At 45.0% G+C, this 26,312-nt stretch overlaps 1 protein-coding gene across 1 annotated transcript in view; it reads left to right on the top strand.

Moving 5' to 3' along the window:
* Positions 1–25,401, top strand: part of ARL13A (ARF like GTPase 13A) — a 70,208-nt gene extending 44,807 nt beyond the window's left edge. Inside the window, exons 8-10 of the mRNA XM_069755551.1 lie at positions 20,697–20,919; positions 21,634–21,732; positions 25,161–25,401. Coding sequence (XP_069611652.1) covers positions 20,697–20,919; positions 21,634–21,732; positions 25,161–25,258 — 420 coding nt within the window. The 3' untranslated portion in view covers positions 25,259–25,401. The remainder of the gene's footprint in view (positions 1–20,696; positions 20,920–21,633; positions 21,733–25,160) is intronic.
* The last annotated feature ends 911 nt before the right edge of the window (positions 25,402–26,312 follow it).

Here is a 26,312-nt window from a genome sequence, read left to right as displayed (position 1 = left end):
CCCTCTCCACTCACAGTCAATATTTGTGGGGGGCTAATCTATCCTTTGGGGATTTTCTCTGAGGCAAGATAGTTTTCCTGCTTCTATCTTTAGGGGTAGTTAGCTCTTAGGCTGTGACGAGATGCCTAGGGAGAGTTAGGAGCATTCCACGGCTACTTCTAGTGTTGTGTTGAGCTTAGGGACTGCGGTCAGTACAGATATCACTTCCTTCAGAGCTCGTTCCATGTTGCTCCTAAACCACCAGATCATAACAGTACAAGTGGACAAAAATGAATTAAATGCATCTCAAAAAGAAGGAAAAAATTCTGAGCCATTTTTTTTTCTGTGCTCTCTTTTTGTCTTTTTTTTTCCTCTTGACCTTTGGGTGGTGCAGGATTTGTGCTCTGGCATGGATGTTCAGGGTTTGCTTTCTCGTGTGGATCAACTTGCTGCAAGAGTACAGAGTATCCAAGATTATGTTGTCCAGACTCCGGCTTTGGAGCCTAAAATTCCTACTCCTGATTTGTTTTTTGGAGACAGATCCAAGTTTTTGAACTTTAAAAATAACTGCAAATAGTTTTTTGCTTTGAAACCCCGTTCTTCTGGCAATCCCATTCAGCAAGTAAAAATCATCATATCCTTGCTGCGTGGTGACCCTCAAGACTGGGCATTCTCCCTTGAATCAGGGGATCCGGCATTGCTGAATGTAGACGCATTTTTTGAAGCGCTCGGATTATTGTATGATGAACCTAACTCTGTGGATCATGCAGAAAAAACCCTGTTGGCCTTGTGTCAAGGTCAGGAAGCGGCAGAATTATACTGCCAGAAATTTAGGAAATGGTCTGTGCTTACTAAATGGAATGAGGATGCTCTGGCTGCTATTTTCAGAAAGGGTCTTTCTGAAGCCCTTAAAGATGTTATGGTGGGGTTCCTGTTATGACCTGGTGGTTAGGAGCACCCGGAATGACCTGAAAGTTAAAACTTACACAGGACAAGCTCTGGGATGTGGGAGCTCTGCTGACCGCAATCCCTAATCCTATCACACACACTAGAAATAGCCGTGGAGCGCTCCTGACGCTCCCTAGGCGCCTCGTCACAACCTAAGAGCTAGCTAGCCCTAGAGATAGAAAATAAAGCCTACCTTGCCTCAGAGAAATTCCCCAAAGGAAAAGGCAGCCCCCCACATATATTGACTGTGAGTAAAGATGAAAGTCACAAACGCAGAAATGAAACAGGTTTCAGCAAAGAGAGGCCAGACTTACTAAATAGACAGAGGATAGGAAAGGTAGCTTTGCGATCAGCACAAAAAACTACAAAAGACCACGCAGAGTGTGCAAAAAAAGACCTCCGCACCGACTAACGGTGCGGAGATGCCACTCTGCATCCCAGAGCTTCCAGCTAGCAAGACAAAATCATGATATCCAGCTGGACAAGAAAACAATGAACTAATTAGATACTATCAGGAACTTAGCTTCTGCTGGAGTAGACAGGTCACCAGAAAGATCCAAGAGCGAACTGAACCAATGCAGAAACATTGACAGCTGGCATGGAATAACGATCTAGGTGGAATTAAATAGAGCAGCCAACCAAAGGATAAACCACGTCACCTGTGTAAGGAACCTCAGAAGCAGCAGCTCCACTCACAGCCACCAGAGGGAGCCCACGGACAGAACTCACCGAAGTACCATTCACGACCACAAGAGGGAGCTCGACAACAGAATTCACAACAGCTTCCCTACACCTACTGGTTTGAGCGAGTCTATGTCTCTAGCCATTCAGATTGATCGGCGTTTGCGCGAGCGCAAAGCTGTGCACCATATGGCAGTGTCCTCTGAGCAGAGTCCTGAATCTATGCAATGTGATAGGATTTTGACTAAAACAGGACGGCAGGAATTCAGACGTCAGAATAGGCTGTGTTTGTACTGTGGTGATTCTGCTCATGTTATTTCTGATTGCCCTAAACGTACTAGGAGGGTCACTAGGTCTGTTACCATTAGTACTGTACAGCCTAAATTTCTTTTATCTGTGACCCTGATTTGCTCATTGTCGTCCTTTTCTGTCATGGCATTTGAGGATTCAGGCGCTGCTAAGAAGGATGGCTCCTTGAGACCCTGTATAGATTATCGTCTTCTTAATAAGATCACGGTCAAATTCCAATACCCCTTGCCTTTGCTTACTGATTTGTTTGCTTAGATTAAGGGGGCTAGTTGGTTTACTAAGATTGACCTCCGAGGGGCATATAATCTTGTTCGTATTAAACAGGGTGACAAATGGAAAACTGCATTTAATACGCCCGAAGGCCATTTTGAATACCTTGTGATGCCATTTGGGCTCTCTAATGCTCCATCTGTGTTCCAGTCCTTCATGCATGATATTTTCCGCAATTATCTTGATAACCTACTGTCTCCTTCCCCATAATCCTGTAGAATGTAAGCCCGCAAGGGCAGGGTCCTTGCCCCTCTGTATCAGTCCGTCATTGTCAGTTTGTTTACTGTACGTGATATTTGTAACTTGTATGTAACCCCTTCTCATGTACAGCACCATGGAATCAATGGTGCTATATAAATAAATAATAATAATAATAAATTCATGGTTGTATATTTGGATGATATTTTGATTTTTTCTGATGATTGGGAGTCTCATGTGAAGCAGGTCAGGATGGTGTTCCAGATCCTTCGTGATAATGCTTTGTTTGTGAAGGGGTCTAAGTGCCTATTCGGAGTTCAGAAGGTCTCTTTTTTGGGTTTTTTTTTTCTCCCTCGTCTATAGAAATGGATCCTGTTAAGGTCCAAGCTATTCATGACTGGATCCAACCCACATCTGTGAAGGGTCTTCAAAAATTTTTGGGCTTTGCTAATTTCTATCGCCGTTTCATTGCCAACTTTTCCAGTGTGGTTAAGCCCCTTACTGATTTGACGAAGAAAGGCGCTGATGTGACGAATTGGTCCTCTGCGGCTGTTGAGGCCTTTCAGGAGCTTAAACGCCAATTTACTTCTGCCCCTGTGTTGCGTCAGCCGTATGTTTCTCTTCATTTTCAGGTGGAGGTCGACGCTTCTGAGATTGGGGCAGGGGCCGTTTTGTCTCAGAGGGAATCTGATGGTTCTTTGATGAAACCGTGTGCTTTTTTTTCCAGAAAGTTTTCGCCTGCGGAATGCAATTATGATGTCGGCAATCGGGAGTTGTTGGCTATGAAGTGGGCATTTGAGGAGTGGCGACATTGGCTTGAGGGAGCTAAGCACCGCGTTGTGGTCCTGACTGATCATAAGAATCTGATTTACCTCGAGTCGGCCAAGCGGCTGAATCCTAGACAGGCTCGATGGTCTCTGTTTTTCTCCCGTTTTGATTTTGTGGTCTCGTATCTTCTGGGATCTAAGAATGTTAAGGCTGATGCCCTCTATAGGAGTTTTTCACCTGATTCTCCTGACGTCCTTGAGCCGGTTGGCATTCTTAAGGAAGGGGTGATTCTTTCTGCCATCTCCCCTGATTTGCGCCGGGTGCTTCAGGAATTTCAGGCTGATAGGCCTGACCGCTGTCCTGTGGGGAAGCTGTTTGTTCCTGATGGATGGACAAGTAAGGTGATTTCTGAGGTTCATTGTTCAGTGTTGGCTGGTCATCCTGGGATTTTTGGTACCAGAGATTTGGTTGCTAGGTCCTTTTGGTGGCCTTCCTTGTCGCGCGATGTCCGTGCTTTTGTGCAGTCCTGTGGGACTTGCGCCCGAGCCAAGCCTTGCTGTTCCCGCGCTAGTGGGTTGCTTTTGCCTTTGCCGGTCCCTGAGAGGCCCTGGATGCATATTTCCATGGATTTTATTTCGGATCTTCCTGTTTCCCAGAAGATGTCTGTTATCTGGGTGGTTTGTGACCGGTTCTCTAAAATGGTCCATCTGGTACCTTTGCCTAAGTTGCCTTCCTCCTCAGATCTGGTTCCATTATTTTTTCAGCATGTGGTTCGTTTGCATGGCATTCCGGAGAATATTGTCTCTGACAGAGGTTCTCAGTTTGTCTCTAGATTTTGGCGGGCCTTTTGTGCTAGGATTGTGCATTGATTTGTCTTTTTCTTCGGCGTTTCATCCTTAGACTAATGGCCAAACTGAGCGAACTAATCAGACCTTGGAGACCTATTTGAGATGCTTTGTGTCTGCTGATCAGGATGATTGGGTGTCTTTCTTGCCGTTGGCCGAGTTTGCCCTTAATAATCGGGCTAGTTCGGCTACTTTGGTTTCACCTTTTTTTTGTAATTTTGGTTTTCATCCTCGTTTTTCTTCTGGGCAGGTTGAGCCTTCTGATTGTCCTGGTGTTGATTCTGTGGTGGACAGGCTGCAGCAGATTTGGACTCATGTGGTGGACAATTTGACATTGTCTCAGGAAAGGGCTCAACGTTTTGCTAACCGCCGTCGGTGTGTTGGCCGCCGGCTTTGTGTGGGGGATTTGGTTTGGTTGTCTTCTCGTCATGTTCCTATGAAGGTTTCTTCCCCTAAGTTTAAGCCTCGGTTTATTGGTCCTTATAAAATTTCTGAAATTATTAATCCGGTGTCTTTTCGTTTGGCTCTTCCAGCCTCTTTTGCCATTCATAATGTTTTCCATAGATCTTTGTTGCGGAGATATGTGGTGCCCGTTGTTCCCTCGGTTGACCCTCCTGCCCCGGTGTTGGTTGAGGGAGAGTTGGAATATGAGGTTGAGAAGATTTTGGATTCTCGTTTTTCGAGGCGGAGGCTTCAGTATCTTGTCAAGTGGAAGGGTTATGGCCAGGAGGATAATTCTTGGGTTGTTGCCTCCGATGTCCATGCCACCGATTTGGTTCGTGCTTTTCACTTGGCTCGTCCTGATCGGCCTGGGGGCTCTGGTGAGGGTTCGGTGACCCCTCCTCAAGGGCGAGGTCCTCAAGGTGCATAAGTATGGGCACCCTTATCATTTTCTTGTTTTAAATACTCCTACCTACTTTTTACTGACTTACTAAAGCACTTTTTTTGGTTTTCTAACCTCATTGAGCTTTGAACTTCATAGCTAGGTGTATGCAATCATGAGAAAAGCTACTTAAAGTGGCCACTTGCAAGTTGTTCTCCTGTTTGAATCTCCTCTGAAGAGTGGCATCATGGGCTCCTCAAAACAACTGTCTAATGATCTGAAAACAAAGATTATTCAACATAGTTGTTCAGGGGAAGGATACAAAAAGCTGTGTCAGAGATTTAACCTGTCAATTTTCACTGTGAGGAATGTAGTAAGGAAATGGAAGAACACAGGTCATTGGTACAGTTCTTGTTAAGGCCAGAAGTGGCAGGCCAGGAAAAACATCAGAAAGGCAGATAAGAAGAATGGTGAGATCAGTCAAGGACAATCCTCAGACCACCTCCAGAGAGCTGCAGCATCAACTTGCTGCAGATGGTGTCACTGTGTCACGTCACAAGCAGAGTCGGCTGAGGTATGCAAAAGCACATTTGGAGAAGCCAATTTCTATTTGGAAGAAAGTCCTGTGGACTGATGAAACGAAGATTGAGTTGTTTGGTCATACAAAAAGGCATTATGCATGGCGGCCAAAAAACACAGCATTCCAAGAAAAACACTTGCTACCCACAGTAAAATTTGGTGGAGGTTCCATCATGCTTTGGGGCTGTGTGGCCAATGCCGGCATCGGGAATCTTGTTAAAGTTGAGGGACGCATGGATTCCTCTCAGTATCAGCAGATTCTTGACAATAATGTTCATGAATCAGTGACAAAGTTGAAGTTACGCAGGGGATGGATCTTTCAGCAAGACAATGATCCAAATCACCGCTCCAAATCTACTCAGGCATTCATGCAGAGGAACAATTACACTGTTCTGGAATGGCCATCCCAGTCCCCAGACCTGAATATCATTGAACATCTGTGGGATCATTTGAAGAGGGCTGTCCATGCTCGGCGACCATCAAACTTAACTGAACTGGAATTGTTTTGTAAAGAGAATGGTCAAAAATACCTTCATCCAGGATCCAGGAACTCATTAAAAGCTACAGGAAGTGACTAGAGGCTGTTATTTTTTCAAAAGGAGGATCTACTAAATATTAATGTCACTTTTCTGGTGGGGTGCCCATACTTATGCACCTGTCAAATTTTGTTTGAATGCAGATTGCACATTTTCTGTTAGTACAATAAACCTAATTTCAAGGCAGAAACATTACTGTGTCCAACAGTTATTAGATATATGAAACTGAAATAGCCGTTGCAAAAAAACAATTTTTATAAAACATTAAGCTTAAGATTAATAGGGGTGCCTAAACTTTTTCATACAACTGTAGATAGGGGCAAAATTGTTTGGTGAATTGGAAAGTGCGGGGTTAAAATTTCAACCTCATAACATAGCCTATGATGCTCTCGGGGTCCAGACTTGTGACCGTGCAAAATTTTGTGGCTGTAGCTGCGACGGTGCAGATGCCAATCCCAGACACACACACACACATACATACACACACGCACACATTCAGCTTTATATATTGGATACATACACACACACACACACACACACACACACACACACACACATTCAGCTTTATATATTAGATACACACACACACACACACATATTCAGCTTTATATATTAGATACATACTGTACACACACACACACACACACACACACACACACACACACACACACACACACACACATTCAGCTTTATATATTAGATATGCCTTTTTTGTGTTGTTCCAAAACACACACAAAGGAGATAAACATGTCTATAACAAAATAGGTGTAATTGCAATTTTCGGAGAGAAATACTTCATTTTCTGGATCAATTTCAAGGGTCCACAACTATATATACAAAGTATTTGCATACATCCCACAATTTGCATCCCTTTTTCCAGAACAGTCTTATGCCTATCCCGAATGAACCTGAGGGTAATTCACACAGAGGTTCTTGAGGATTTTTTTTTGGAGCAGGTCTATTTCAAGAAACTCTTGGAAAGTGGTTTAAAAAATCTTTGAAAGACAATTTATGTCTATGGTAAAACCACTTTTCTGGTTCAGTCTTTTGAAGATTTTTTTTTCTGCTCAAGGTTTGAAAAACGTCTGGTGGGGAAAAAAAAAAGAGAATGTATGTCACTTCTTCTGTGGCTCCTGATGGCCTCTGCTCAAACTAGGCTCTGTCAAGTCAAAAAATTGTAAAATATAAGATTGTAAAAATACGCTTCAGGAAAAAAAAAAAAGGTCCAATTTCAGAATTTTTTTTTCTGTCCAACCCAATTTATTTTGTCTTGTTGGACAATCGCATGTAAAAACGGATGTTTTGGTGTAAGAATTTGGACTTTCCAAAGTACAGAAATTGGTAAATATTTGCTAAAAGTGACAAAGCCAGTGAACCTACATTGTATTCACTCAAATGTGGGAAAGGTAGCCATGGATGAAAACAAGAGTTTATACTAAACGTAGAATTCAATACTTTATGAATAAAGGTAAAATTTAGATGGGGTTCTCGGGTCTAAAGGGTAACGTTTATCCTTGTGGAGAGGGACAAGCCAAGTCTGACATTTATTTTTATTTTTTTTCAGCTGTTAGACCTGATTTCTGTCACTTGTGGTGTTTTCATTGTTTTACTAACAATTGTGACAATATTGTGACACTATATGATATAATTGTGCCAACACTGACACCTAGTGTCCAATATCCTGTATTGTCATTAGACTAAGTGCACAAAAAACATTTAATCACAACTGTAACTACCCGTGTACTCAGGGGCGGACACAGACTGCAGAGGGCCCCTGTGCAAGAAATCTTCCCGGGCCCCCCTCCATAGCGCAACAAAGTTATGTAAACATAAAGGTTGTAATATTTATCAGTTTAGAACACAATTATCAACTCTAAATAATAAATTTAAGTTCCATACTTAACAACTGAATATAGCACAGAGCAGTATAAAGACTACACATGATGCTACATACTGTATGATGGCCACACATGATGCTCCATACTGTATAATGGCCACACATTTTGCTCCATACTGTATAATGGCCACACATGATGCTCCATACTGTATAATGGCCACACATGATGCTCCATACTGTATAATGGCCACACATGATGCTCCATACTGTATAGTGGCCACACATGATGCTCCATACTGTATAATGGCCACACATTATGCTCCATACTGTATAATGGCCACACATTATGCTCCACACTTTATAATGGCCCCACATGATGCTCCATACTGTATAATGACCGCACATGATGCTCCATACTGTATAATGGCCACACATAGTGCTCCATACTGTATAATGGCCACACATGATGCTACATACTGTATGATGGCCACATAGTGCTCCATACTGTATAATGCCACACATGATGCTCCATACTGTATAATGGCCAGACATGATGCTCCATACTGTATAATGGCCACATAGTGCTCCATACTGTATAATGCCACAGATGATGCTCCATACTGTATAGTAGCCACACATGATGCTCCATACTGTATAATGGCCAGACATGATGCTCCATACTGTATGATGGCCACATAGTGCTCCATACTGTATAATGCCACAGATGATGCTCCATACTGTATAATGGCCACACATGATGCTCCATACTGTATAATGGCCACACATGATGCTCCATACTGTATAATGGCCCCACATTATGCTCCATACTGTATGATGGCCCCACATGATACTGCGTACAGGTATAATGGCCACAAATAGTTACTCCTACACACGCGGCTCCGCTCTGTACACCTTGCATACACGCCTCCGCTCCGTACACCTCATACACACACAGTTCCGCTCCGTACACCTCATACACACGGCTCCGCTTCGTACACCTCATACACACACGGCTCAGCTCCGTTCGCCTCACACACACTGCTACGCTCCATATGCCTCACACACACACACACGGCTCCGCTCTATATGCCTCACACACACACACACAACTCCGCTCCGTATGCCTCATACACACACATGGCTCCGCTCCGTACACCTCATACACACACACACGGCTCCACTCCGTACGCTCGTACACACACACGGCTCCGCTCCGTACGCCTCATACACACATGGCTCCGCTCCGTACGCCTCATACACACACACGGCTTCGCTCCGTACGCCTCATACACACACACGGCTCTGCTCCGTACACCTCATACACACACGGCTCCGCTCCGTACACCTCATACACACACACGGCTCTGCTCTGTACACCTCATACACACACACACAGCTCCGCTCCGTACACCTCGTACACACACACACGGCTCTGCTACATCCACACTGTAAACAACTCCTGACCCCACACATAAGCTTACCGTCTAGCACCATGACAGCAAAGCAGAGTCCTGCAATACACGGAGGCCCTTGATCATGTGACTCCTGACTCCTCCCCTCCTGTGACCTTGACCTCATCGCAGGTCCTGAGCAAGCTTCAGTGACTCACTGTGACTGAGAGGCCCTCCCTGTCCAGCGTCTGCTACCCGTCACCTCACCGCAGACCGCAGCAGTGACAGCCGGCTGGACAGCAGCATCATATATGCTAGCAGGTGAGGAGGGGGGCCCGTTTAACTGTCATACCACATGTGTGCAGCAGAGCGGGCCCCCCTGCTCCTCCTGTTAGCAGAAATACTACCGCTGGCAGTCATTTACATTCATTGCTTTGTATGCCCGTCGGGGGCCCACTCACGCTCTGGGCCCCTGTGCGGTTGCACAGGTTGAACAGGCGGTATGTCCGCCCATGCGTGTACTATTTCCAGATTTTTAATTAGTGTTGTTCCTTAGGTATTTCTAAAGTGGATAACAAATTTTGCTTTAAAAATAAAGGGGAATTTATTGTCAGCTTTAAAGCCTGATCTAACCTGAGCGAGACATGGGACTGACTGAAGCTTGGTATTGATCAAATGCCTCAAAAGCATCTCCACAGTTCCTCTCAGACATCAGGATTCACAAGTTGGTGTTGGTTGAGAACTTTAGTTTTGAGAGCAAAAAAAAGTAAACTTTTTAATGACATCCCTTTTTTACATCCAATACCGTGGCCATTTACTGCTATAATTATTGTTCCCTACGTTGTAAACAGACCCCCCAAAAATGACCCTATTACGAGTCCTGCCAACTCCCAGGACCAGGGCTGCCACTAGGAATTTCGGGGTTTCATACTGGCAAAATTTTCGGGGCCACCTTGTGATTCCAGCCAGGCTCCACCCCAGCCCCGCCTCCACCCCGGAACTGTCCACAGTCAAAAGATTTTTTAAGCCGCCACAACGACAAGGTAGACTCTTTTGGCCGAGCTCTACTTTACTCTATCCTATTAATCATTTGTTAAAATATCCAATACAATTAAGGTATATTTGTATTTATTTTTCAATTTTTAAAATGACCAATAATATCACATACACGGGACAAATACCACCGCACCATGACCAGACACCATATTACCACCACATAGTGACCTATAATACCACATACAAGGAACAAATACCACCACACCATGTCCAGACCACATATTACCACCCCAGTGACCAAATAACAGCACATACAAGGAACAAATACCACCACACCATGTCCAGACCACATATTACCACCACAGTGACCAAATAATATCACATACAAGGGACAAATACCACCGTTCTAGCTCCAGACCACATATTACCACCACATGATGACCAATAATGCCACATGCAAGGAACAAATATCACCATACCATGACCAGACCACATAGTACCACCACATAGTGACCAAATAACAGCACATACAAGGAACAAATACCGCCACACCATGACCTGACCACATATTACCACCACATAGTGACTGAATACTATAATACTGATCAGTAATAAAAAAACACAATACTATCACCATCAGTGCCATTATACACAGGGGTGAACCTAGCCTCTCTGCTGCCTGAGGCGAACAGTCCCTGCCTCACTGCCTGTGCACACACATTCCTCCACCGGACCCGGTAATCGCCGCTCGCAGTAGCATACCAGCAGAGGTGTATCTAGGGTTTCTGGCACCAGGGACAAGAATTCATTTTGGTGCCCCCCCTCCGCCAAGGACATATGTGATTTGCACACTTAGTCATGTACCCACGAGCTCCTCTCCCTAATGCTCTCAATGTTCAGTGAAAAACTGAGAGAATCAGAAGAGAAGCTCGTTGTCACAGGACCATAAGTATGAAAATTGCATATGAGTGAAGTGTCCATGTGACGACTACTGGAACCTGCAGAGCTGAATCCTGACATCGCAGCTTCTGAATTCTCACAACGCATGCACTGCACACTACTAGGATTCTCCCTTGCCGGTGGACGGTCATGTCAGCACAAGCATGTGATTTGTATACTTCTGACCACATTCCGCCTAGACGTGCCCGGCCTCGCTTAGTTCATTTTCAATGACGGAGGCTACACATGTCTAGTCAGCACGTGACCGCATGCATGTAAATCACCAGCACGAGAGAATCCTGACAGCGTGCAGTTCGCACTGTGAGAAGTCAGAAGTCTGCAGTCACAAAGAATGACTGCAAACTCATTACAAACCTGGACAACCCCTTTAATGCTCCTAACATAAATAAAAACATGAGAATTAGTTAGTATCACAAATAACATTTGCATCCAGGTATCTTATAGATGGCGTCGCCCCTGGAGCCGTTCTTCTTTTCTTCATCTTGTCCAGACCCCATGATGAGTTTTCTCAGCCACAGCGTCTCTGCAGACTTCCATCTTTTCCGCTCTTTTGCAGAAAGTCTCCACAAGACGCCCTTAAAGATACAAGTGTCATTATAATGCTCCGGAATAAAAAATTGCCTCTCACTATATTGTCTGCACAAAATATGACCCCCATACTGTCCCTCTTATGGTACATGCTCTTCACACTGACTTCTCCTTTCTATACCGGCCCCCTCTTCACACTGTCCTCTCACACTGTGTTCCCCTATAGGGCTTAGTATTTATACTCCATATTTATACTCCATCAGGGGCGGACACAGACTGCAGAGGGCCCCTGTGCAAGAAATCTTCCCGGGCCCCCCTCCATAGCGCAACAAAGTTATGTAAACATAAAGGTTGTAATATTTATCAGTTTAGAACACAATTATCAACTCTAAATAATAAATTTAAGTTCCATACTTAACAACTGAATATAACACAGAGCAGTATAATGACTACACATGATGCTACATACTGTATGATGGCCACACATGATGCTCCATACTGTATAATGGCCACACATTTTGCTCCATACTGTATAATGGCCACACATGATGCTCCATACTGTATAATGGCCACACATGATGCTCCATACTGTATAGTGGCCACACATGATGCTCCATACTGTATAATGGCCACACATTATGCTCCATACTGTATAATGGCCACACATTATGCTCCACACTTTATAATGGCCCCACATGATGCTCCATACTGTATAATGACCGCACATGATGCTCCATACTGTATAATGGCCACACATAGTGCTCCATACTGTATAATGGCCACACATGATGCTACATACTGTATGATGGCCACATAGTGCTCCATACTGTATAATGCCACACATGATGCTCCATACTGTATAATGGCCAGACATGATGCTCCATACTGTATAATGGCCACATAGTGCTCCATACTGTATAATGCCACAGATGATGCTCCATACTGTATAGTAGCCACACATGATGCTCCATACTGTATAATGGCCAGACATGATGCTCCATACTGTATGATGGCCACATAGTGCTCCATACTGTATAATGCCACAGATGATGCTCCATACTGTATAATGGCCACACATGATGCTCCATACTGTATAATGGCCACACATGATGCTCCATACTGTATAATGGCCCCACATTATGCTCCATACTGTATGATGGCCCCACATGATACTGCGTACAGTATAATGGCCACAAATAGTTACTCCTACACACGCGGCTCCGCTCTGTACACCTTGCATACACGGCTCCGCTCCGTACACCTCATACACACACAGTTCCGCTCCGTACACCTCATACACACAGCTCCGCTTCGTACACCTCATACACACACGGCTCAGCTCCGTTCGCCTCACACACACTGCTACGCTCCATATGCCTCACACACACACGGCTCCGCTCTATATGCCTCACACACACACACACAACTCCGCTCCGTATGCCTCATACACACACATGGCTCCGCTCCGTACACCTCATACACACACACACGGCTCCACTCCGTACGCTCGTACACACACACACGGCTCCGCTCCGTACGCCTCATACACACATGGCTCCGCTCCGTACGCCTCATACACACACACGGCTTCGCTCCGTACGCCTCATACACACACACGGCTCTGCTCCGTACACCTCATACACACACGGCTCCGCTCCGTACACCTCATACACACACACGGCTCTGCTCTGTACACTTCATACACACACACACGGCTCCGCTCCGTACACCTCGTACACACACACACGGCTCTGCTACATCCACACTGTAAACAACTCCTGACCCCACACATAAGCTTACCGCCTAGCACCATGACAGCAAAGCAGAGTCCTGCAATACACGGAGGCCCTTGATCATGTGACTCCTGACTCCTCCCCTCCTGTGACCTTGACCTCATCGCAGGTCCTGAGCAAGCTTCAGTGACTCACTGTGACTGAGAGGCCCTCCCCCTCCCTGTCCAGCGTCTGCTACCCGTCACCTCACCGCAGACCGCAGCAGTGACAGCCGGCTGGACAGCAGCATGATATATGCTAGCAGGTGAGGAGGGGGGCCCGTTTAACTGTCATACCACATGTGTGCAGCAGAGCGGGCCCCCCTGCTCCTCCTGTTAGCAGAAATACTACCGCTGGCAGTCATTCACATTCATTGCTTTGTATGCCCGTCGGGGGCCTACTCACGCTCTGGGCCCCTGTGCGGTTGCACAGGTTGAACAGGCGGTATGTCCGCCCATGTACTCCATCCTCCCACCCTGTGTGCATGGCTCCTCCATCCTTCTCCCCTGCGTTCACGGCTCCCCCATCCTTCTCCCCTGCGTTCACGGCTCCCCCATCCTTCTCCCCTGCGTTCACGGCTCCCCCATCCTTCTCCCCTGCGTTCACGGCTCCCCCATCCTTCTCCCTTGCGTTCACGGCTCCCCCATCCTTCTCCCCTGCGTTCACGGCTCCCCCATCCTTCTCCCCTGCGTTCACGGCTCCCCCATCCTTCTCCCCTGCGTTCACGGCTCCCCCATCCTTCTCCCCTGCGTTCACGGCTCCCCCATCCTTCTCCCCTGAGTTCACGGCTCCCCATCCTTCTCCCCTGCGTTCACGGCTCCCCCATCCTTCTCCCCTGCGTTCACGGCTCCCCCATCCTTCTCCCCTGAGTTCACGGCTCCCCCATCCTTCTCCCCTGAGTTCACGGCTCCCCCATCCTTCTCCCCTGCGTTCACGGCTCCCCATCCTTCTCCCCTGCGTTCACGGCTCCCCCATCCTTCTCCCCTGAGTTCATGGCTCCCCATCCTTCTCCCCTGCGTTCACGACTCACCCATCCTTCTCCCCTGCGTGCTTGGCTCCCCTATCCTTCTCCCCTGCATGCATGCCTCCCCTATCCTCCCCTGTGTGCATGGCTCCCCTATCCTCCCACCCTGTGTGCATGGCTCCCCATCCTTTTTCCCTGCGTGCTTGGCTCCCCCATCCTTCTCCCCTGCGTGCATGCCTCCCCTATCCTTCCACCCTGTGTGCATGGCTCCCCATCCTTTTTCCCTGTCATACTCACCTCTCACCGCGCGGCACAGAACAGAACTTCCTGGCATCTCTTCTGCAGCGTCTTCCTTCCTGTCTTCAGCGGTCACATGATAGCGCTAATTAAGGTCATGAATATGCGCATATTCATGACCTTAAATGAGCGGTACCATGTGACCGCTGAAGACAGGACGCACTGCCGGCGCTGAGATGCAGTTGCAGCCACCGCTGGAGGAAGGTGAGTATTACGTCTTCAGGGACGGGGGGCGGGAAGGAGGGGGGGAAGAGAGGGGGCGGGAAGGAGGGAGGGAGGGAGGAGAGGCGGGCACTTGACCCCGGAGTTTAAAAAAAAACAAAAAAAAAAAACAGCAGCGCAAATCCAGTTCGGAATCTGCCGCCCCCTCTCTCTGCCGCCTGAGCCAAAGGGCTCAAATCGCCTAATGGAATCAGCGTCCCTGATTATACACAGGAGATCTGTACTTAGTATGCAGTGTCTGTGTAGAGGTAATACAGTGATCACTGGTGATATTATACACAGGAGCTCTGTATATAGTGTATAGGTAATACAGTGATCACTGGTGACATTGTACACAGGACGGTGGTATATAGTATACAGTGTATAGTGTCAGTGTGCAGGTAACACACTGACTCACCATGATGTCTCTGGGTGAAGTCCTTCATCTTTGCTTTTCATCTTCATCCAGAACAGACCGCTGTTACTTCTTCCAGCCAGGGCTCGTCTCTGCAGGAAATAACACAGTTAGCTAGAGCACTGCTTGCAGAACACATTACTTATTTTTTTTCCCAAATTCTAAACCACACCAGATGAAGAAAAAAAGGTGACAGTGTTGCTCTACACAGTAACAAGACCGCCACCCCTATTTAAAACAGTATCCTCAAAAAATAAAATAAATACCTCACTGCAGTAATAATATCCTCCATCCTGGCCCCCGTGTGTCTCATTCCTGGCTCCAGCCATATGTTCTCCCATCCTGCCTCCATGTGTTGTCCCATCCTGCCCTATCCATCCCATGATCCTGCCCCATGATTCTGCACCATCGGTCTCCATCCTGCCCCATGATCTTACACCATGTGTCTCGATCCTGCCCCAATATTCTGCCCCAAGATCCTGCCCCATCTGTCTCCATCCTGCCCCATCTGTCTTCATTCTGCCCCCGTGTCTCCATTCTGCCCCATGTCTCCATTGTGCCCCGTGTCTCCATCCTACACCCAGGTCTCCCATCCTGCCCCGTGTCTCCCATCCTGCCTCCATGTCTCCATTCTGCCCCCTATACAAAAAAAGGTTGCACTCTATCGTGCCAAAACACGTCAAATATGAAATATATGAAATATGAATAGCAAAATTGCTTTTTGAACATTAGGAAAAAATTTTTGAGACGCTTAGCACAGAATTTGGCCAAATAGTGTGAGCCCATCAACCATCGTCAAGGTGGTCTCATTAAAAAACTGATGGGCATCAGACATATGCCCAAACATATGCCCAAACATCAAACATAAAAAAGGGGGTGGACAAAAGTATTGGCACTGTTCGAAAAATCATGTGATGCTTCTCTAATTTGTGTAATTAACAGCACCTGTAACTTACCTGTGGCACCTAACAGGTGTTGGAAATAACTTAATCACACTTGCAGTCAGTTGACATGGATTAAAGTTGACTCAACCTCTGTCCTGTGTCCTTGTGTGTACCACATTGAGCATGGAGGAAAGAAAGAAGACCAAAGAACTGTCTGAGGACTTGAGAAACCCAATTGTGAGGAAGCATGAGCAATCTCAAGGCTACAAGTCCATCTCCAAAGACCTGAATGTTCCTGTGTCTACCGTGCGCAGTGTCATCAAGAAGTTTAAAGCCCATGGCACTGTGGCTAACCTCCCTAGATGTGGACGGAAAAGAAAAATTGACAAGAGATTTCAACGCAAGATTGTGCGGATGTTGGATAAAGAACCTCGACTAATATCCAAACAAGTTCAAGCTGCCCTGCAGTCCGAGGGTACAACAGTGTCAACCCGTACTATCCGTTGGCATCTGAATGAAAAGGGACTGTATGGTAGGAGACTGAGGAAGATCCCACTTCTTACCCCGAGACATAAAAAAGCCAGGCTGGAGTTTGCCCAAACTTACCTAAAAAAGCCTAAAATGTTTTGGAAGAATGTTCTCTGGTCAGATGAGACAAAAGTAGAGCTTTTTGGCCAAAGGCATCAACATAGAGTTTACAGGAGAAAAAAAGAGGCATTCAAAGAAAAGAACACGGTCCCTACAGTCAAACATGGCAGAGGTTCCCTGATGTTTTGGGGTTGCTTTGCTGCCTCTGGCACTGGACTGCTTGACCATCTGCATGGCATTATGAAGTCTGAAGACTACCAACAAATTTTGCAGCATAATGTAGGGCCCAGTGTGAGAAAGCTGGGTCTCCATCAGAGGTCATGGGTCTTCCAGCAGGACAATGACCCAAAACACACTTCAAAAAGCACTAGAAAATGGTTTGAAAGAAAGCACTGGAGACTTCTAAGGTGGCCAGCAATGAGTCCAGACCTGAATCCCATAGAACACCTGTGGAGAGATCTAAAAATGGCAGTTTGGAGAGGGCGCCCTTCAAATATCAGGGACCTGGAGCAGTTTGCCAAAGAAGAATGGTCTAAAATTCCAGCAGAGCATTGTAAGAAACTCATTGATGGTTACCGGAAGCGATTTATTTTGGCTAAAGGTTGTGCAACCAAGTATTAGGCAGAGGGTGCCAATACTTTTGTCTGGCCCATTTTTGGAGTTTTGTGTGAAATGATCAATGTTTTGCTTTTTGCTTCATTCTCTTTTGTATTTTTTCATTTAAGACAAATTAAATGAAGATAATAATACCAAAGAATTTGTGTTTGCAATCATTTTCAGGAAGAAAATGAGTAGTATCTGACAGAATTGCAGAGGTGTCTATACTTTTGACCATGACTGTACCTAATGACCCTATTTAATAAAACATCTGACAGCCCGGTTTTTTCACAATTCAGGGGTGCTATTCTAAGATACCTATTATACCAGCTGCATTTGCACTTAATTACTCATTATAATTCATGAAAATCAGCTGCACTTAAAACCCTGTCTAATAAGACATCCAGCAGACCCTCCCATGGCATCCTTATTACCCTGAGAGCTGTGTTGTAGCACACCTCATCTATTCTATGCTTAACTCTGCTACGCATGGAAGGAAGTGCATGATCATACTTTGACGATCCCCATGAACCACCAATGAAATGTGGGGTTTGTAAATACTAATGAATATTGGTCTAAGGCCTCATACCCATTTGCAAGAAAAACGGACAAGTGCAATCCGATAAAAAATCAGATTGCACTCGGACCAATGTTATTCAATAGGTGACATCTCATTTTGGCAATTTTTTTTCTCAGCCTAAATGAGCATTATATGGGGCATATTTTATATGGAGCATCTTTTGAGGCCCATCATGAACTGTATGGAGCATTATATGGGGCTCCTGATTCAATATGGATATTCAAAAACAGAACCTACTGATGTCTCAATCAATTTTACTTTTATTGGTATCTATTTTTATTTTTGAAATTTACCGGTAGCTGCAGCATTTCCCACCCTAGGCTTATACTCGAGTCATCAAGTTTTCCCAGTTTTTTGTGGCAAAATTAGGGGTCCTGCTTATACTCTGGTCGGCTTACACTCGAGTATATACGGTGTGTATATATATATATATATATATATATATATACATATGTGTGTGTATATATATATATATATATCATACAGAGCTAGATAGCATAGAAGCCGGTAATTCAATTGCCGGCTTTTGCTATCTCCTTACCAAACCCAACAGGATATGAGACATGGTTACATACAGTAAACCATTTCATATCCGTTATATTTTTACATATCCCTCACTAATAATGTTAGAAGCATTTGTGTGTACAATTTGGGAGCTCTAGGTGTTAAATTAAAAGGTTAATTCACTGGCGTGGGCTCCTGCACAATTTTCTCCGCCAGAGTAGTAAAGCCAGTGACTGAGGGCAGATATTAATAGCCTGGAGAGGGTCCACGGTTATTGCCCCCCCCCTGGCTAAAAACACCTGCCCCCAGCCACCCCAGAAAAGGCACATCTGGAAAATGTGCCTATTCTGGCACTTGGCCACTCTCTTCCCACTCCCGTGTAGTGGTGGGATATGGGGTAATAAGGGGTTAATGTCACCTTGCTATTGTAAGGTGAGATTAAGCCTGGTTAATAATGGAGAGTTGTCAATGAGACACCTATCCATTATTAAGCCACTAGTCTGAAAGGGTTAAAAAAAACCCACACACATTAAGAATAAAGTATTTTAAAGAAATAAACACACAGGTTTTATTGTACCACAGATGACTTTACACTTCATCCCCTTTAATTGGACGCCAAGGGCCACAGACCGGTCAACACTGCCGTGACCTTCCCCTTTAAGTACCGTTGGACCCGGCCCAAGTACCCCACGGTCCTAGCGGGCACTCCAATTGCTTTACATTTACCTTTAGCACTCTCCTATCTGGCCTTATATATACATAACATCGAATCACCAAGTCTTCCTCTGCTTATTGTCACTGAATGGAAACATTGATTCCTGAGGATGAATAGACGAGCAAGCAAATCTATAATAAAACACAGCAATAATATCTACGTAACCGGTGGTCCATGCTGGAAAAAGTCTGTATCCCTTAGAGCCATGGACTCCGCTCTACATGCATTGGTCTAATCCGTGGCCAGCTCCTCACAATAGTAATAATGGGCGATCTCTTTTCATGAGCGTTAATCCCAATAACGATAACTAATATAGAGAGTGAATGCAAGTACTTAGAGAAGGTATTGGAGATCCTGCACCGCCACTTTTCTCCCTGTCCTCCTTTTTACTATTGTCTTTTATCACCCTCTCCAGGTCAAATTGCTAAATAGTGAAAAACAACCATAGATTATACCTTCCATACTTTTCCCCTCATCTCCTTTTTTCAAAGGGCCCCCTTTTGTTGAACCATGTAACTTCGGGGCATCATCTTCCTTATCCTTGTTCTTATCGAATATGTCTGTCTGTATGGACACTGACAGTTTCACTCGCTACCCCTGCTACAGTAAGACCTCCTAGTCCCTGGGTATGAAACCCGCTCCCTCTTGATACACTACTGACCATCCCCTTGAACTTGCGCTTTCTTCTGATTGCTACACCCATATTGCTACAGGTGACGTCCCCCTGTTTTGGGGGGTGCCTGAATAGGGGTATACCATGACCCTTGCACCAGCCCAAACTCCTTTTGGTAATACACCTCCATTATCATGACTGAGCTCTTTGTAAGTGACATCTGGGCTTTATAGATGAGTTCTTCAAGGCTACACCCTATATTGGATACTCGCCTTGTGACGACGACCCCACTCTTTATTTTACTCCCCCACCCTCACATCGCTCAGTCCTTTTTCCTGCCTTCATTCTTCTCACATTCCCGCTCACACCTTGTCATGTTGGCCTCCCTTTTGTCCTAAGGCCCTTGTTCGGCCTCTCTTCATTCCTACAAGCTCTATATGGGACTGTCTGGCCCTCTTCATTATGACCCCGTGCCAGAATGTGTGAACGAGTTATAACCATCTTTTACATTTATGGCATATCCGCACAATATTCCGGAGGAACAAACCAGTTTTGTGGTTTCCATTTTCCGAATTACATAAGGCAATTTGGGATGTTTCTTGATTTCAAAAGTTGGGCGTTATAGCATTGTGATTCATATTATCAGTACGTTATGCTGGTGGAATGTAATATCCTAAACTAATCTGGTTGATGTGTTGACTTTAAAGGTATTAAATAATGATTCTGTGCCACCAAGAGGAAATTGCTTGACAGCTGACAAATTTTTGAAGTTCCGTTAGACATTGTATCCTTGAAGCATTTAGTAAAATTGATTGTTCCACACTATAACTTTCATATTTTCCGTTGCTCTGTCTGCTTTCCATACTTTCTCACCAGGTTTTTTCTTCTTCTTCTTCTTCTTTTGTTCTGTTTAACTAGACTGGTCACAGTCTACGCAGCATGAATAAAAAAAGGAAGAGGAAGGTGAAAGTTACAGAAACTTCACCGTCTCAAGTTCTGAAGGTAAATCGTAATGGGGAAGATGAGCAAAGAGCTGAAGATAAAACATTGCCATCCAGCGGAGCTCAAGTCTACCATACTCTGGGACAAAGAGCTGTAATCATGCCAGATACGCAGGATAATCCACATGTAACAGCTGAAGGTACAATAATGCGTTGAAAAATATATTCCTGTTGTGGTAAATCGACTCACTCAGCTGTACACGAAGGTAGACACGGGAACGCTGTCTCTTTAAGTCCTTCACTGATTTATTATGTACAGCCGGCATAAATCTTGGTTTAGTAAAAATAAATACGGCCTTTTGGGCAAAACAGGAAAACAAAACAAAATGGTATCTCACAGGTCATACGTCTGTGGGGATCCACCCGCTCAGAGTTAGCAAAAACACAAGGTCCAGTTTAGCACCAACACGAGCTCCTCTCTGGAGTTAACTTCTCCAGACACACTGAACACTGAATTCATCAGAAGGTGGACTATTTAAACCACAGTCCACACCCTGGGGTAAAGATAAGGTAGACAACCTCCCACCCACTCAATGGTTGTCCACAAAAACCCATCCCTTAAAATGGCCGATTAACCCCTCTCAACTTATAGTGTGCTGGAGCAATTTTCTGGGTTTCAAATCACTGAATCCAGTAACCTCAGTGAAACGTATGACCCCTCCAACACTTTGCCACTGACTTTGTCATACTGTTGACAGGTAATATGCAGTGTTAAAGATGGCACATTTACAGCATGTTAAGGAGAAGTAAACGTATCAATTGGTAGGGTGTACTGATTTCTCCACCCAAGCAGTTCCCATCCCTATAATAATAACTGAACTGTAATTTAAATAATATTATGTTCGTATTCATAGGTACCAAGAAAAGAAGGAAAAAGAAGATACTTGTTCCAAATAGACAAATAAAATCTCTGGAAGTTGGAGCCTATAGTGAGGACATGGAAAACACGTTTGGTGAGCTTTCTTAATAAATTATTGGACACTTTATGGAGTTCTTACATATAGGGTGCATCACGCATGCCAGTCCTAATGAAGGGCTCACTGGAGTATGATGCGCCAAATTTATTACCGGTCACACACCATTGAATTAATTAGGTGCTTCTCCTAACTGGCGCTCGTTGCGACCAAAAACTCTACTGAAAGACTGGAGTCTATTTTTGGATTAAGCTACATGGTATAACATTGCATACAATTGATGGGTGAGCATACCGACACCCCGTCCCGCATGTCCCACCGGCGCTTCACCCATAGTGACGTAGCTGGCCAAGGCTTTCGTGTAAATTCCAATATTTTTGGCAACCTTCTGAGTTACACACAAATATTGCAACCAGAATTCCAGTCCAAGCACCTTATTGAATGGGCCCCATTGCGTCAAAATTTTAGGGTGACCGGTTTCAAGAGAGCTGACAGACCCTGTTATACCACATTATATCAATATGTTGTACCTGCGTGTTTTTTCTAATTTGTACTTATTCATAATAATAGGGAAAATATAACAGGTACCTCAGTTTTAACCTGTAAAATCTCATTGTAATGAAAAATATGTTTTTAAGAAGGTTTAAGAAGTAGGGAGGCCGAGGATAACACCATGAAGGCCTTAAATCTGATTTGCAGAGTTAAAACTAAACATCAGCCTCTTGTGCTTCTTTTTACTGATGACTTCAAAAAGCTGAATTTGACTTTTCCACAGCAGACAATGTGCATTATTGATCTGAAATAGAGATCAGCGGATCTGCCAACATTTAATTTTGTCAAATTTACCATCCCCACATATGGTGGCAACCAGTGACATATTTAGTCTGATGGGCCCTGGTGCAAAATTTGGACCTAGGCCCCCACCTAGATGTTGGTCAGATGTATTCGCCCTTGTAGTATTCTAAATCCTATAAAGAGCTATTTGTCCCCCCCAAAAATGTAATAATGTCCCCCATCCGCTACTAAAGTCACGCATTCAGTGCCTGTTCCAGGAATAATGTCCACCATGCTCGACCCCTTACAGTGATAATGTCCAACATCCTCTGCCCCTTCCACTAAGAATGTTTCCCATCCTGATCCCCTTCAAATAATATTGTCCAACATCCTGGCAATCTTCCTGGTATAATATCCCCCATCCTTGCCCTCCCCTTCTTGCTATAATGTCCAACGTCATGAGCCCATCCTGGTATAATGTTCCACATCCTCGACCCTTTCCAGTAATAATGTCCCCCATCTTGGTTTAATGTCCCCATCCTGGCTCCTTCCAGTAATATATGTCCCCCATACTGGGTCCCTTCCAGGAATATATGTCTCCCATCCTGAGCCCCTTCCAGTAATAATGTTCCTCATCCTGATGTAATATCTCCATCCTGGACCCTTTCCAGTAATAATGTCCCCCATCCTGGTATAATGTTCCACATCCTGGACCCTTTCCAGTAATAATGTCCCCCATCTTGGTATACTGTTCCACATCCTGAACCCTTTCCAGTAATAATGTCCCCCATCTTGGTTTAATGTCCCCGTCCTGGCCCCTTACAGTAATATATGTCCCCCATACTGGGTCCCTTCCAGGAATATATATGTCTCCCATCCTGGGCCCCTTCCAGTAATAATGTTCCTCATCCTGATGTAATATCTCCATCCTGGGCCCCTTCCAGTAATAATATCCTCAATCCTGGTGTAATGTCCGCATCATGGCTCCTTCCACTAATATATATCCCTCATCATGGCCCCTTCCAGTAATATTGTCCCCCATCCTTGTATAATGTCCCCCCCCATCCTGGGCCCCTTCCAGTAATAATATCCTCAATCCTGGTGTAATATACCCATCCTTTGCCTCTTCCAGTAACAATATCCCCAATCCTCGGGTAATGTCCTCATCATAGCTCCTTCCAGTAATATATATCCCTCATCATGGCCCCTTCCAGTATCATTGTCCCCCATCCTGGTATAATGTCCCCCCCATCCTGGGCCCCTTCCAGTAATAATATCCTCAATCCTGGTGTAATTTCCTCATCATGGCTCCTTCCAGTAATATATATCCCTCATCATGGCCCCTTCCAGTAATAATGTTCCCCATCCTGGTGTAATATACCCATCTTTTGCCTCTTCCAGTAATAATATCCCCAATCCTCGGGTAATGTCCTCATCATAGCTCCTTCCAGTAATATATATCCCCCATCATGGCCCCTTCCAGTAATAATATCCCCAATCCTGGTGTAATGTCCCCATAATGGCTACTTCCAGTAATATTGTCCCCCCCATCCTGGGTCCCTTACTGGCCCAACCAGCTCCTGGACCCATCCTGTAACAATGCTCCCCGTTCTGCCTCTGTTCTCTCACACACGAAAAAAACACACAAAAAAAACACATTTTCCCACTTCCCTGCTTCCACAATGTGCAATGTTCTCTTCTATAGCCAGCACAGAGGCCTCCCACTAACTTCGGAGTGCCTGCTATCGGATGGTTGACGCATGATATCACTGCTTTGAGTGGCACGCCGATCTCAGCTGCCTGATTGGCCGGTGGCGTGTATTCCAGTACAGGGACCCAGTTGGTCTCTGCACTGCAATACATTTAGCATATTGTGCACCCTCATGCACATCCAGCTGAATTAGCTGAAATCGGCGGACCCCCCTCCAAACCCATGCCTGCTTGAGCGGACGCACATCCAGTTGAAATAGGAGCTAGTGTCGGCGATCCCCCCTCCTGCATGGTCCTGGTCACTTTCACAACCTCTGCATCCGCGATTGTTACACCCCCTGGTCGCCACATGACGATGTACGCTGCAACCTTACGTACTCTCCCGTTCGAGGTCAGAAAGGGGTTAAAGATGAGTATTTCACCCAAATACTCCTATCAAAAATCAGTATTTCAGCCAGAGATGAACCTAGCAAGATGGCTGACAAACACTAACTGGGGAAGAAGGGAGGGGTTACTGACATCAGAGCTGGGCTACAGGGAGAGAGACGGGACAAACTTGTAAAAGGGCAAATTGATTCCATAGTAGTGTACCACCAACAATACAGTGATAATACAATAGTGTATGATTTCCAAGTCGGTGGAGATGACAACTCATATGAAGATCCTGGTGTTGTTGGATGGAATCCTAGTCCTCTTCTGATTATCAGACCTACCAAAGTGAGAATTCAGGGATGTCATCTGCCTAGGTCTAACCTCTAAACTCCTTCAAGGTTTCAACTCATCCCGTCTATCCTTGTTTTTAGTAGGTTCCAACTTAGTCATGTCTTTGTGGATCTTGGTGATTTCGGGTTTTGTTATATTTATGTTTGGGATTTGGACCTTACTCTTATTTCTGTGCTTTGATTTTCCATTGGTCATGTATAAATTGAGAATTTACCGTATTTAAAAAAGTATTCTTTCATTATTATCTGTTTGTCTGACAGAACTTTATCGAAAAGCTATCCATGCCCTTAAGCTGAAACAAGAACAACTAAGAGAAAGACCATTGCGAAGCAACCAAGAAGTCAGCCCACTGAAATAAGAGAAACCATCATGGTGCAACCATAGCAGCTCATCAAGTTATTTTTGTATAATTGATCACTAGATTTTTCAAAAAACTTTTGATAACCTTAATACAAAAAAAAGAAAAATAATCTGCACACATTCCGATTGGATGATTAGTGCCAGAGTTTCTTGATTGTTTACCTGGCACAGTCCCTTTCAATTTGTAGTGTCAGTGCCTGGTGGGACAGATCCCTACAGTTCAGTCATATTGAAGTGAATGGGACTAAGCATCAATACCAGTCACAGCCACTACAAAGTGTACAGAGCTATACCTGGAAAACAATCAGCTGATTGGCAGGGGTGCGGGAAGATGGACCCACCAAAAAGCAGATAAGGATGGACTATCCTGTGGATGGGTTTGCCCTGTCAGCCATTGACTGCTGCAGTTAAACATTAGTAATCTGAGCTAGCTCTGATCGCTGCATTTACAAGCAGGTGCCAACTGTTAATGTCCAAAATGGACCATCCCATATAATCTTGATATTAACATTAGCATTTTATAATTATTTTATACCTAAATATGAAGAAAAAACATATTAATACAAGTGTATTCAGTCTCCGTCCATCAGCCCTGATTGATAGTTGCAGCTTGCAAGGAGCAATGTTAGATTACAGCAAAGCAGGGAGGAGGGACACTGAGGCTAGGTAGTCGTAGGTTGAGATTAAACTTGCAATAATCATTATACAGCTATTCTGATGTTGATTTTCAAAGAAAGTACATCAGCTTTATCAAGTCTAAGAGATCCATGTAAAGGGAACCTGTCACCCCCAAAATCGAAAGTGAGCTAAGCCCACCAGCATCAGGGGCTTATCTACAGCATTCTGTAACGCTGTAGATAATCCCCCGATGTATCCTAAAAGATGAGAAAAAGAGGTTAGATTATACTCACCCAGGGGCGGTCCAGTCTGATGGCCGTCGCGGTCCGGTCCGGGGCCTCCCATCTTCTTACGATGACGTCCTCTTCTGGTCTTCACGCTGCGGCTCTGGTGCAGGTGTACTTTGTCCTCTCTGTTGAGGGCAGAGCAAAGTA

The sequence above is a fragment of the Ranitomeya imitator genome, chromosome 2, assembly GCF_032444005.1.
Source record: "Ranitomeya imitator isolate aRanImi1 chromosome 2, aRanImi1.pri, whole genome shotgun sequence".
NCBI lineage: Eukaryota > Metazoa > Chordata > Amphibia > Anura > Dendrobatidae > Ranitomeya > Ranitomeya imitator.
Note: the sequence above shows the minus strand (reverse complement) of the source record. Positions and strands in the feature narration are given on the sequence as shown.